Source organism: Taeniopygia guttata, chromosome 11 (assembly GCF_048771995.1).
Source record: "Taeniopygia guttata chromosome 11, bTaeGut7.mat, whole genome shotgun sequence".
NCBI classification, from domain to species: domain Eukaryota; kingdom Metazoa; phylum Chordata; class Aves; order Passeriformes; family Estrildidae; genus Taeniopygia; species Taeniopygia guttata.
In genome coordinates this window covers 10,429,137-10,443,390 of record NC_133036.1, presented here as the reverse complement: position 1 = coordinate 10,443,390, position 14,254 = coordinate 10,429,137, and the positions used below count along the sequence as shown (strand labels likewise).

Here is a 14,254-nt window from a genome sequence, read left to right as displayed (position 1 = left end):
CACGGGGCAAAAACGACAAAGAGAGAGAAGAAAGTCTTGGACGTGGAAAGTCGAGATAAAGGTGAGAAGTGGCCACGTCCATGCCAAGCAGAGCTAAGGAGAGGGCACAACTTGAGGCTTGGAGAAAACAACTGGAGTCATCCCAAAAGATGGATTGGAGGGAAAAACCCTATTTCAGAAATAACTGCTGAAGTGTTAGAAAGGGAACAGGCTCATGGGAAAGACAGGGATCGATGGAAACATGGAGAGAAGACAAGGGGCAGTGCTGTTGGACACATTCGCTGGTGTTCCTAATCCTGAATTTGGGGGTTTTTTTTGCTTGCTCCCCTTGGAGCAGGGCTGGCTTGTTTCCAGAGCTCCTGCAGGAATTGCCATGGCTTTGAGGAGCGTGCAGAGCCCCATCCTTGGCCAGAGGCAGCGGGGCTGAGAGCAGAGAGCAGGCAGTCCCTGGCCTGGGAAGCATCATTCCTGATTCTCCAGCAGTGACAGGGAGCAGCACTTCCTCAGCATTTGGCTAAAATCCATCCTGGGAAGAGAGCTGAGAGTCTCCAGGCCAGCTCCTGGTGGCCCCACAATGCCAAAATCCCCAAAATCAGGGCTGGCCTGGGTTTGCACCTTGCAGCAAAGCAGAAGAGGGGTGAGCAGGACCCTGCACCTCCAAATTCCCTGCTGGGAACTGGGATAAGGCAGCAGCATTCTGCAGTTCAGCTGGGCTGGGAGCTCTAACACAGCTCCTGTTTGCAAAGATCTCCATGGAGAGGAGGGGAGGCATTGCAGGAACAGCAAGGCCTTTCCATGCACTTCCCTTCCTCTGCCAAAGAGATTTTGGGGAATCTGCTGGGGAGGGGAGGGGAGATCTCCAGCTCTGGCTCATCCCTCTGGGATACAGCACTGTGGGGATCCAGGACTGCTCCCTCTCACTGACAAGGTATTTCTTCTCCATGGCTGGAAAGGAACAACCAAGCCACTGCTTGTTGTCCCAAACTGAGGAATTTCCTGGACCTGCAATCCTTTCCTGCTTCAGGGGGATGCCCAGCCACTGGATAAAGGGGATGGGCAGCATTCATTCCAGTGAAATCCAGCTTTGAAACAAATAAACCTCCCAAGCAGCTCCCTCAGGAAGAGCTGGAGTTTGAACAGCACAGGAGGAAGCACAAAGGGAGGATGTGGGGCTGCCCAGGTGTGTGGGGCTTCCTCTGGCTTGAGGTGGGATCATGCACTTGGATATAAACCTGGGCCATGATGCTGGAAGAAGATAAAAATAAGAATTTTTGGGTTGGAATGACTGTGTTTTCTTTCCCTCCTGTGCCCATACCCAAGATTTGGCATTTTGTAGTCACTGAGCCCTCTGGCCCCACTCCAGGAACACCATTAAGGAGAAGCTTTATGGCTGCTCCCAGGTTTTTCCCAAACTCACATGGTCTGTTCCATGTCCTGCAGGATGAATCCTCTGGCAAACATGGATAAATCCCACGGGAGGTTTGCACAGACCTGCCCTCTTCCAGTTCCTCATATGGAGATATCCAAGCAGGAATTTGGGATGTTGTGAAGCACTTTGAGGGCAGCGTGTCATTACCACAACCCGACCTCAGAAGAAGAAAAATATTTGGAAAAAATTCCTTCTCCATCCCTAACACTGAGCTGAAAACCCAAGCACACCCACCAGGCTGGGTCAATATTCCCAGGTGAGATAAAATCATCAGCAACAGGGATGCAGCTTCCCAAGTTTGCCTGGAAAATGGGAGCAGGAGGCTCCAAAGGGCAGGAACTCTGTCCCATCCTTGAGGCACAGCCAGATCCTCCTGGTCCAGTGACCCTGCTGGGCCCCAGCAGCATTCCCAAGCCACCATCCCTCCTTCCCCAAAATCCCAGGGAGGAGGGGGAGTGGTCCAAAGTGCCCCTCCACTTCTCCAAGCCAAAGTAATTAGGTTTTACAAATTGCTGATTTATCTCACAAAGGATCCTCTCTTATCTCTGGCCTCTGCAGCATATTAATTAAAGATGTCCGATGGCAATAATTAGGCCGGGCTCTTGAATTCCAACCAGAGGAGGGAGTTTTACAGATATCCTTTTCCAGCTGCTCGATACCACAGAGCCCAGGAGGATTCACACACAAATCATCTCAGCAACACCCAGCCCGAAGGGAAGAAGTCTGGGAGAAAAGAGGGGGCTGGGGGCTGCTCTGATGGTGTGACAATGGGCACATCATCGCTGGCCATCCTGGGGAATTGCTGGGAAAAAAGTGTCCCTAACACACAGAATCCCAGAATTCAAATTCCTGTTGTTCTCACTCCCTGCCATGGCAGGAACAGCTTTCCCTATCCCAGATTGCTCCAAACCCCATCCAACCTGGCTTTGGGCACTGTCAGGGATCCAGGGGCAGCCACAGCTGCTCTGGGCAACCTGTACCAGGGTCTCAGCACCCTCCCAGGGAACAATTCCTTCCCAAAATCCCATCTAAATCCACCCTCTGGCAGTGGGAGCCATTCCCTGTGTCTGTCCCTCCATCCCTTGTCCCCAGTCCCTCTCCAGCTCTCCTGGAGCCCCTTCAGGCCCTGGCAGAGCTCTGAGCTCTCCCTGGAGCTTCTCCTCTCCAGGTGGGCACCCGCAGCTCTGCCAGCCTGGCTCCAGAGAGGTTCCAGCCCTTGGGGCATCTCTGTGGCCTCCTCTGGAATTGCTCCAGCAGCTCCACGTCCTTGTCACACTGGGAAGCCCCAGAGCTGGAAAAGCACTTCAGGTGGGGTTTCAGAGGGGGAGAATCCCGTCCCTCAACCCCCTGGTCACTGCACGGATGTGGGGACACATTTTCTGCCAGGACACCCCTCCTGCCCTGTCCCTCCTGGCAGCAGGACACCGTGTCCAGCTGGGTGACTTCCCTGTGCCCAGCTGCTGCTCCCACCCTCAAATCCTGCCCTAAACCCCCCCTAAACCCCCCAAACCCTGCCCTAAACCTCCCATGGGCATGGCACGGATGGCTGGGAGGTGCCACCTGCACTGCCCACCTTGGAAGGTGGGAATCAGTGACACTGCCCACATCCAGCACCACATGGATCCGGAATCCACAGCAAACGATCCCCCTCCAGCCCTGCCAAGGTTTTCCTTCACCAAGCCACGCTAAAAACACAGTCAGATGCTTCTGCCATGGCTGCTAATTTGCCAAAAATATGCTCTGGTAACTGCTTACACAGGGGAAGGAATAAAGTATGGATTTTTGAGTATGCAAATCGAATCTGCAGGCAGGAACACGTGATGGGTGTTAGTCATAGTGCTAATGCTGGGTGCATCCAGACATGGTGGGCACAGCCAGGCCTGGGCATCCAGGGAGGCACAGAGGCCAAGGAGAGGATGAGGAGGACGAGAGCTGCCAGGGGTTGCCACGCTCCTGCCTGGGTGCAGAATCAAATCTGGTTTGGGGGCCAGTAAAGAATAAAGAATTACAGCTCATGTCAGCGTGGTCAGCTCGTACTTCTAAAAGCAGGGAGCCTCCATCTAAAGGAATCAAGCAGTGGGTGCTGGGTTTGGATGAGGTTTGGAAGGAGATGGCTTTGGAAGGGGTAGGGATGGGAGCAGGGATGGGTTTGGAACAGCCAGAAGCTCTGCAGGAGAAGGAGCTGGGGGCTGCAGGGAGGAGATGGATTTCTACAGCCTCACGCCTCAGCCAGGGAATCTGCCTCCTCCTCCTCCTCCTCCTCCTCCTGCTCCTGCTCCTCCTTCTCCTCCTCCTCCTCCTCTGGATGCAAATAACAACAAAAGTATTTCTGGCTGAAATACCATGGAACAGGAATTGCTGAGCCCTTCTCCTTGGGGAAAATCACCAGGAAATCACAGGTGGCAAGAATGCTCCTCTGGGAGGTATGAGCCCCATCCCAAATGTGGGGACACATTTATGTCCTCATTGCCTGTCCCAAGGATACTCTGCCAGTAGAAGGTGAAGGTTCCTCCCTCACTGGAAACATAAAAAAGAAAAAAATCTTGTGTGGAAATTAATGTTTTCCAAGGTGTTTCAGCTATTTGCTTCAAGGGATAAAACTCTGTTCCTCTGTTCTTCAGGAAAAACCTGTCCTGAGCATCCCCTCCCTGTTCTCATTGCTGCTGCATCTCCTGCTTCCCCAAACCTGTTGGGAAGTGCCTTTTCCAGCCAGAATTCAAGGAAAGGCTTCAAAACCCCACAATAAAGACAATCAAATCTTGGCTTCACCGATTCTGATGGGGCTCATGGTGCCCCTCAGGCCAGTTGTGATTCCTCTTAAAGCTCCAGGTCCTGCAGTCAGGGGAAATACAACTTTTAAAAGGAAACTACCAACGAAAGACATTTCTTGTTGTCTGTCCTGGGAGTGGGAAGGGCTGGCTTGGTCAGACAGAGGGAAAGTCAAGGAGGCATCATCCCCTGGTGAAATGGGGCCACGGTTTTCCCAGGGCAGCTGAATCCCTGCGGGTTCAGCCACCAGCTGGGGTCAAAAGCAGGACGAGGTTTTATCCCCAGGGATGCAAACCACTTCAGGATATTGCTCAGCACCTTTATTAAGGCTCCTTTCAGAAAGCAGAGTGAAATCAGGCTAATGCTGATTCCCTTAATCCCCCCGTGCTCTAATCCTGCCCCAAACTCTCCCGTTCCCCAGTGGAGATCCATGAGCAAGGGCTGATTCCTGATTCCCAGCCTCTCCCACACTGCTGGGTTTGGGGCTGCATCCCCCCTGAGGGTGAGAGCTGCTGGTTTTGGGGGCTGCATCCCCCCTGAGGGTGAGAGGTGCTGGTTTTGGGGGCTGCATCCCCCCTGAGGGGTGGGAGCTGCTGTTTTTGGGGGTTGCATCCCCCCTGAGGGGTGGGAGGTGCTGTTTTTGGGGGCTGCATCCCCCCTGAGGGGTGGGAGCTGCTGTTTTTGGGGGCTGCATCCCCCCGAGGGGTGGGAGCTGCTGTTTTTGGGGGCTGCATCCCCCCTGAGGGGTGGGAGTGCTCAGTTGGGTGGGATGGGCTGAGCTCCCCGTGGATCAGGGCTAGGAGGCAGCTCCAGGATGGGATGAAGCAAGAGCAGGGTTTATTTATTCCCTGTGAAATAAATCATGGAATCACAGAGAGGTTTGGGTTGGGAGTTGGGAGGGCCCTTAAAGTTCATCTCATCCACCCCTGCCACAGGCAGGGACACCTTCCTCTACCCCAGGTTGCTCCAAGCTCCTCCAGCCTGGCCTTGGACACTTCCAGACCCTTATTCCTGCCAGGGAAACACCTTGCAGGCCCCAAGTGATGCCCTGAGCAGGAAATGATACCTTTGTAGTGATCATCTTGTGGAAATCAGCAAAATGAGGGACCTTGCTCTGGCTGTTCACTCATTCATGAAAATTCATGATGCTCTGCTGTGTGCTGAGAGTGAGTGGAACCTCTTCAGGGAATGATGTTGGGAAAGCAGTGCCTGTTCTTAGGGAATGCTCATGCACCCAAAGCAATTTTTAAGGATTTTTGATGCAAAGGCCAGAATCAGTCTTTGAAAAGCCAGTATCAAGCCCCAAAATAGAAACATTTGCCTTTCAAGTTTTGCTTTCTGCAAGCTCCCTATTTTTTTTTGTTGTTAAAAACACTTTAAATTATGGTTAAAAAGATGAATCCAGGGGCAAATGACCATCAAGCCCCTCCTGCAACTCCTGCAAACTCCTGCAAAAAAATCCTTCCTTGCTCAGGAGTTCAATCAATGCCAAAACCAGACCCAAAGAGACAAAAAAAAATCTCACAAGGCAGATGCTGAACCCCAGTGTTCACCCCTAAAAGACAATCCCCAAGCTCACCCTGCCCAGCTCCTCCATCTCCAAGTCATGCCTACTTTAATACAGCTCATTCATCTACGTCAGCGTTACCTGACTCAAAGCATTCAAAATTCATCAGGTTCATTTTAAAATCGAGGCATTTTTAAACAGAAGGCATTTTTAGCTCTTGTCTGCTGCTTCCCAAGCCTGGAAGAATGACTTTTCTGCAATAGCCTGGGTGGAAACCTTGCTTCCAAACCAAAGCTGAAAATCTTGCAAAATCACATGATTCCACAAGCTGGAGCTTCTAAAGGGAAAAAAAAAAAAAATAAAAATGTTCAGCTCCAGGAGCAGATGTCACCCAACCACGAGGAGCCCCATGGGATATCAAATCACATGCAAATATCCTGAGATTTGCATTCAAAGCCATGAGAAACCCACCCTGGTGAAATGACATGAACACTGTGCTTCAGACTCTGGTGTGGGTCAGGGAGAGGGGCTCGATGGGCTCCCCAAGGTTGGGGTCCTGCACAATTCCCTGGAGAATCCCAGCCTGGATAAAAGACTCGGGAAGATGGAGTGAGGGTCTGAGGCCTGTCTGGCAATTTCTGTCTCATGTTCTTTTCTCTGAGGTCAAAATCCTTCTTCCTCTGTCCTGAGCTGTACCTGAAACTAAGCAGCATGTTCCAGTGAGAGAAGTAATTACCATGAGTTCATAGCATTTATTTTTAATGAGGCTGGTCAGAATCTTCATTTAGTATTTTGATTCATTTTTCTGTGCTCGGCAGCTCCTGACGTCTCCGGTTTTGCTCTCCTAGAACCTCTGCAAACAGCTTCTAGACCCAACCCTGACAAGTGTGATGCTCCATCACCAAAATCTTGACTTTTTAAATTGATGATCAGGTCCTGGGGGGTGTTAGGAGCAGCTCTGGCTGTGTCTGGGTGCTGCAGGAACGCGAGGATCGAGGATCAGGGCGCTCTTGTATTTGCTTGTTTCCGCCCACTGTTTAAAGTGCATCAACAATTCCTTCCCGGCAGCAAAACAAGGGAAGAGCTGGTACTTTTAAGGTAATTCTGACATCCGTGCTATGAATAGATCCTGAGGGAAATTTGCCCTTCTTCTCGTGGCTTCCCTGTGCAGGAGCTCAGGGAAAGGCCAGGCTGGGGAGAGGCACCAGGGCGCTGCCATTGTGGAATGTGGGAATGGTTTGGGTTGGAATGGGACATCTTTAATGTCCCTTCCGACCCAAAAGACATCAAAGATGTCCCATTCCAACCCTCCTGGCTGGTGGTGGTTCATCCCAAAGCACGGCTCTGCTCAGGTGAGGGGATGCAGCCCCTCCAAGGCAGGCAGGTCCCACACAGCATTCCCGCTCCATCCCCCCAGAGCAGCCCTTGATGCTGGCTTTTGGGAAATATTCCACGATTTTCCCCTCCTCAACCACTCCCCAGCCATTTGGTCGGTAGCTCCTGGTGCACCTGCTAAGAGAGGTGTCACCAGTGCCACTGCAGGGGTGGGAAAGTGGGACATGGAGCAGGACAGGCTGGCAGGGCTCCGCTTCCCTCTCCCCACGGCAGGAATATTTCCCAGCCCGGGCCAAGAAAACCCACTTGCCTACTCAGCCAGTGCTAACAATGAAAACACTAATTATATTTCCCTCACCTATCAAAGGATGATTCATTTTAGGTGAGTGGGCACGGAGATTACACAAGATGAACACCACCATGCGACCGCCCGGCCCTTTCGGGGTAGCCCTCCTGAGAAACAAGGATTTAGGGAGCGTGGGATATTCAGGATGGGGAGAGGACTGGTAATAGGATGAGGCTGGTTCACAGCAGACACCCCCAGCCTGTCCCATTCCCTCAGGGATGCTGGGCAGTGGGCTGGTCCCATCCCAGAGCCCCTGTCTGGTTTAGGATCCCAGTTGTTCAGCTGGGAGGAGGAGGAGAAAAACAGCATTGCTAGGGATGGAAAGGGCAAAAACAGATCTAGAGGCTTCCTTCAGCCACCCCACCTCACCCACCCCCACAGCCATGATGGTTTCAGCAGCTCAACCGAAACCCAGTGCAGAGGATTCCCATGGGAAATCTGGAGCTACAACTCCAGCTGTCCCCGGGGTGAAATCACTGAGCATCCCCAAAGTATCAGAGGCAGGAAGCAGCTGTGATGTCTCCTATCTCCAGACCTGATCAGGAGAGGGTCTCCAACCCTCTGCCAGCAGCCCCACCCTCACAGTGGTGCTGATCCAGGTGGAAGCAGCCCCTTCACCTGGAGCAAAGGAGCAATTCCTGCTCCCACTCCGGAGCTGGGGTGAATCAGACAAGTGCTCCAACTCCAGCACCCGACCGAAGCAATCCTTGGGAGCCTGGTTTATGTAATATCAGGTGCTCTGGAGGGGGGCAGGAAGGTTTTTGGCAGGAAGATGAGGCTGTATCAGCAGTGCTGGGGATGTCTGGGTGCGTGAGGCCACGGGGACAGCAGGACGGCGCAGAGGCCGCGTGTCAACCACACCAGGGACACTCGGCCACGCGTGAGCCCCTGGGAGAGCAGCACGGCTCCTTGTGCTCTGTGGGGATGGACACGAATCCCCTGGGCTGGGGGAGCAGGATTTGCTCTCCTTGGGGGTCAGGGAGAGCGTGGGAAGGGCGTGGGGGGCCGGTGGGCGTGGGGGGACGGGCGTGGGGCGCGCGGCGTGTGCGGCGTGGGAGGCGTGAGCTCGGCAAGCTGCGCGTGGGGGCAGCGCTGCCTGCGGGGCTGGCGGAAGCCCCCGGGCCACCAGTGCCACCCCCGACACCCCAACACGCCCAAGAGTCCAGCAGGCACACCAGGGGCCCTCCCAGCACGGCATGGGCAAGGGAATGGGAAAAGCGGAGCCAATCCGTGGATTCTGGGGCTCCCCGAGCCTCGCTGCGCATTTAGGGCCCCATCCCCAAGCCAGGGCTGGGGAGCTAAAAAAAATAAATGATGTGCAAGGGATGAATATTTATCTGTGGGTGGCAAGTGACAGATGCTGGGGCGAGGATTCTTGGATACTTCAGTTTGCTGGAGGTAATCACTGGAATAGATTAATGAGAAACATCCTGCCCTACAGTTGCCTCGCCCGGTGCCTCTGCTCCTGCACACAGCGGCCTCTGGGACCCAAGCACACAAAGTTCAGCAAGGCTTGGTGCCCACAAAGGCTGGAGGTGCCCAGCTTTGGTGGTTTCCACCCAGAATGGGATGTGGGAAAGGGATGTGGCCTCTGGCTGATGGCAGCTGAGCTGGTGAAAGTGGCCTTGGAGGTGGTTCTGGCCCAGCTGAGGTGGGGGAAGCTGATGTGGAGGAGCTTCCACAGTTACCAGCACTCTGCATTTCCCCAGCACGGCATTCCTTCCTCCTTGGAAGGTTTGCAGAGTCCCAGGGGAAGCATTTTGCCACAGACCCTGCCCTTTCCCAGCACTGCTCCTCTTCCCTCCTCCCGAAATCGCAAACACGCGACGTCGCTTTTGGGTCCCCGAGCACCGGGAAGCCGGGCTGGCCTGACAAGATGGAAGGAAAAAAGCTCTTTGCTTCTGGTAGCTTCTCAGAAAAGGCTGAAACTGCTGCTAAGCCACCCCAGCGTGGGGATGCTGCCCAGGTTTCCCTAAAAAACGCTGCGCTGCAGAGGATGGGGAGTGTGCTGGAGCGGGGGCACGTGTGTGGCCGGGGACAGGGCCAGCCCTGCAACACCCAGCCCTCAGAGACCTGTAGTTAGTCCAGACTTGTGTCTGTCCTCCCTCCAACCTCCCAGGCAGGGGCTGGGTGCCAGGAGGAGACAGCACCCATGTTGGGAGCAAGCAGAAACCTCCCCACAGCCCCTCCTGAGCGCCTCGGATGTGGGAGACGGCGACGATTCCCTGCCCAAGCTTTATTTTTGACTGAAGGACTGCTGGGATTTATCCATGGCTTCCAAACACACACCCAGCACATCCCAGCTCAGTCCCCAGCATCCTTCCAAGCAGCTGAAACAAAAGGCTGCAGCTCTGTTTTTCTCTGGGAGAAAAACAACCGGCACCAAATTATCATTAAAAATCCCGAGGCGGTTCCGCCTCTCCCTGCGAGAGCACAAAAAAAGCAGCTGCAGGTGAGGTTTAACCTCCCCTCCCTGTGCAACCACAAAGCAGCAAACTGGGTTTTCCAGAGCAAGGTCTTGCAGCACCTTTCGGCAGGGCTGCGATGGAGCTCCCCGACGCTGCAATTTCCTCACCGGAGCCGTACGGAAAACCATAACATCCTAAAAATAACCCCTGAGCCTGCTTTAGGAGGCCACAATTCCCAGGAAAACCAGGGGCCAGCGGAGCCCAGTGCCCCTGGCTGCCAGCAGGTAGGCCTGCCTCGGATTATGGTGGCAATTCCGATTGTGGAAGTAGCCACAACCCAGGAGAGAGGATGATACAGCCACTTACAGCACGGCACCAGCTGTTTCTCCCAGTTCAGCCCTAAAGCTTGTTAGCCCAGCAATTTTTTTGGGTTTGATCGCTCCAATTGGGTTTTTCTTGTTTTTCCTCTAATCCCAGTTTCCCCTCAGCAGCTCGTTAAGCCATGTTGACGGCAGAGAAGAGCTCTGGTGATCCCTCTGAGCCCCTACGCTAGAGCATTAAGCCGTAAACTAGGAATGTAAGACTCTTGTCTGAATTAAAGTCTTTTCCCTGGCATCGTTGAGCGTGGGGCTGCCTTTGGAGGGGCTGGAGGAGGTGCAGAGCCCACCAGCCCTGGCTGAGAGCTCTGGCAGCACTGGGGCTGCCCCATTCACCCCAGATCCTCCCCCACACACACACTCGCCTCCATCCTGCCCCGCGTTGTTCCCATGCAAATCCTACAGGTTCCAGTGGTGCAGCCAGAAGTGCCAATCCCATGTGCAACTCGGGTTGTGTCCCCAAGGCCTGGCCCACCCCGTGCTCCGACCCCTCTGGGCCAGATCTGGGCATCCCCACACCAGCACAGCCCTTTTCACATCCCAAAAAACCTGCTTGAGGAGAGGAAGGAGCGAGGAGCCAGCGCCCAAGAGACCCCATGGAACATATGGGGCTACCTGTGGCAAAGAGCTGGGCTGGTGCCACGCTGGGCTGGTTCCTTCTCTCCTGCAGGGTGGGAGCATCCCTCGATCCAAGGCAGCAGGTTGCAAACTCCAACCCAAACCCCGCTGGGAGGTTCTCCCCACCACCCTCCAGCCCACCCGCCCCAGCCAGGAAGGGATCAACGCATCACCTACCTCCATCCGAGTAGGTCTCTGTCCCGTAGCCATCCTGTAATCCATTGCTCCAGGTGCCTTCGTACTTGGCCCCGTTTCCAGTGCATTCCCGGACCCCGTACCGTCCCTTAAATCCATGGGTCCACTCTCCTTTGTACACCCACTTCCCTTTGCTCTCCATGCCAATGCCATGGCGCTTGCCTTGCGCCCAGGTGCCCTGGTAAGTGTTGCCACTGGGCCAAGTGTAGACCCCCAGCACCTCAAAGCCGTGACTCCAGGAGCCCGAATATTCACCTTGACCCTTCGGGCCGGTACAGATTCCATGGCCATGAGCCTTTCCGTCCTCCCAGCCTCCACAGTACGACCCTCCATCGTCAAAATTAAACCTTCCCCCACTGGACATGCATGTAATTCGGTTTGCAAATCTCCCAAAAGGTGAAAAAAAAAAAAAAAAAAAAAAAATAGGAAGAAATGCAGGAAATAAAATGAGAACGATGACTTGGGGAAAAAGAAATAAATAAAAATAAAAAAAATTAAATCAAATTGAACTCAATCAAAATCATGCACCAGATCCAGGGAGCTGCTTAAGCCAGTTTCTTGTGATTATTCATTCTCTGGGAGTATGTTGAGGATCAGTTCTCTCTTCCCCTGCTGTGGAAACAGGATCATTAAAAAAAAAAAAAAAAAAATAGCAGCAAGAACAGCAGCAGCTATTGGATTTTGGTGCAAACGACTCCACCTAAAAACCATCCAAGGCAGGGAACGGGGGTGGGGGAAAAGGAGAAAAAAAAAAAAAAAGAGGAGGGAAAAAAAAAAAAAAAAAAGAGGCCAAATGCCAAGAGAAGGGAAAGAGGAAAAAAAAAAAAAAAAAAAAAAAAAGGAAAAGCGAGCGCTGGGCAGCCCCGGGGGGAGGATGCTCAGAGCCCCCGCGGAGCCCCCCGCCGCCGGCCGGGCTGGCTGGGGCGCAGGGCCGGGGGCAGCGGCGGGCGCGGCGGCATCGCGGGGCTCGGCAGCAGCAGCGGCAGCGGCAGCAGCAGCAGCAGCAGCAGCAGCAGCAGCAGCAGCAATGCGGAGCCTCCTCCGCCGCCCTCCCGCACGGCTCCGGCCGCTCCCGCACCGCGCACGCCCCGCGCCCCCTCCCGCCGCCTCCCCCGCGCCGCAAACCTCAGTGCCCGGCCCGCAGCCCGGCCGGAGGATGATGCTGATGGGATGCTCGAGGGGTTGGGATGACCCCTCCGCCTCACCCCCCACCCCTACTTTCCTCGGTGGGTCCCTACGGGGATAAATCCCGCTCGGTGATGAGCAGGAGCCTGGGCTTTCTGCTCTGCCTCAGCTCCCGGCGCCGGGCTCAGGGTGGATTTAAAGCGACAGGAACTGCGTCGCCTTCTCCTCGCAGCCCAGCAGGGCCGCAGCCCCCCGCAGCCTCCCGGGATGCTCCCGCGTTTTTATTTATCCCTCCGGTTCTCCCGCAGCGCCGCCGCCGCCGTGGGGAGGAGAGCGGTCGGCATCCCCCGCCGGGCGGGGGTCCCTGGTGCGAGGGTGGGGGGACACCGGGAACGGGCCAAACGCCGTGTGTCCGGGCAGAGCCCGCTCCGAGCCGGCTCCGGAGCTGCAGCACGGCTTTTTATTGATTTTTTTTGATTTTTATTGATTTATTGTCGGAAAGGCCGCGCTGTCGCTTCGCCCCGGGCTGCGGGGCAGCGCTCCGGGCTGGGTCCCGCTCCAGCGGCGCTGCCTCGCTCCCCTCCCTGCATGGATGTGCATCCCGATGGATGGGATGCACAGCGCATCCCATCCATCGGGAGGCCCTCAGCGCTCCGCTCCGCGGATTTTGGGTTTTTTTTTTTTCCTCCCTGGGGTTGCTGGAGATGTCGGAATTCACCCCAGGCAGCGCTGGCGGCTCGCCTTGTGGCCCTGGAGCAGGCGGGGTCCGGCTCCGCTGGCGCATCCCCCCCTGGATCGGAACGTGCCCAATCTTTTTGGCACCGGGATGCGTGTGCGGGGTCCGTGTGCCTGCAGATATCGATATATTTGTGTTAATACAGCAGGGGATTCACGCGCCGCTATTCTCTGCTGGAGGATAATTTAAAAGATGCTCGCAAGTGCTTATAAAGCAAAATCTGGGCGATGGAGGAAAAACTCAGCTCGTCCCCAAAATCTCCACGCACCGGCTCGGATTTGCATCCTGCCATCGCCACCAGCAGTACTGGAGTGGTGGTTTTGAGCCAGACCCAGCCTGGCCAGGACTCCAAGGAAATAAAAACCAAAGGGTGTAACTGCTGGTGGTGGAAACCCGCGGGAATTAGCTGTGCATCCCCTCTGGAAAGGCTGCTTGTGCGAGCAAACCTTGTACCTGCCTCACTGCCCACCCACCGGCAACTTTCAGGCTGTGTCTTCCCACTCAGTTGGTTTTTTTTTTGGTTTTTTTTTTTTCCTTCTCTCGATGCGTTTTCTTGCCCATCCATGGAAACACATCACCACCCTCCTCTGGAAGAAAACCTTCCCCTCTCTCTCTCTCAGAGCTGGAGGGAAGAGATGCAACTGGAGTGGGTGGAAATTTTCCCACTGAAGCATTTCTTTCCAGCAGAAAATGTCTTTTCAAACTACAGCGAGTCCTTTGTGAATGCAAGAACTGTGCTCATTATACATGGGGGGCTTTGGCAACTACAAACTCCCTTTTTCTTTTTTTCTTTTTTCTTCTTTTTATTTATTTTTTTTTTTCACAGAGGGAGAATTTGGGTGGGAACCCCCAAAGTTTCCAAGAAAAACACCAGAACTGAAGTTGCTTAAACACATAAAAAATTTGGCAGTGAAAAAAAGAAATTTCAGCCCCCTTCTGTTGATTTCTCAGTAATTTTAGACAGTTACAGCGGGTTTACATGTTAATTAGCCAATTAATTATTGGCCAGCTGTTCTTTTGGGGGGGATTTGGTGGGATGTAGGGATTTGAGGCAGGCACCAAGGTGTGACACCCCTCTGACCAATGTGAGATGCTGCTCCTCATGAAGCAGGTGCTTAAAACAACAGCAAATTTAATGGCACCTTGAGAAAAAGAAATTCCCAACAATCTGCTGAAGGAAGAGAGGAGGATGTGATCTACTATTAGGACAGTGTGTGGCTTTAAAATGAGGGTTATTTTGGGAACAGCACCTTTGTACTTGAGGAATGGGCAGGTTCCACTCTAAAAATGCACCTAAAAATCTTCTGGTCTTGAGCTGATTTAGGTTTCCTGGGATGTTCCCTGCCTGACATGGCTGGAGCAGAGGGTTTGCTCTGAAAGGGACTTTCTGGTCATTAAAAGGTTTAAGG

General features: G+C 54.1%; 1 protein-coding gene across 2 annotated transcripts in view; it reads right to left on the bottom strand.

The window, feature by feature from the left end:
* JPH3 (junctophilin 3) overlaps positions 1 to 11,973 on the bottom strand; it is a 50,918-nt gene extending 38,945 nt beyond the window's left edge. For both annotated transcript variants that reach the window (XR_012057685.1, XM_030282698.4), the window contains exon 1: positions 10,967 to 11,973. Coding sequence is in view for 1 of the 2 variants with exons in the window: in XM_030282698.4 (XP_030138558.3) it covers positions 10,967 to 11,348 (382 nt within the window). In the remaining variant the exon portion in view is untranslated. The remainder of the gene's footprint in view (positions 1 to 10,966) is intronic.
* Positions 11,974 to 14,254: the final 2,281 nt, after the last annotated feature.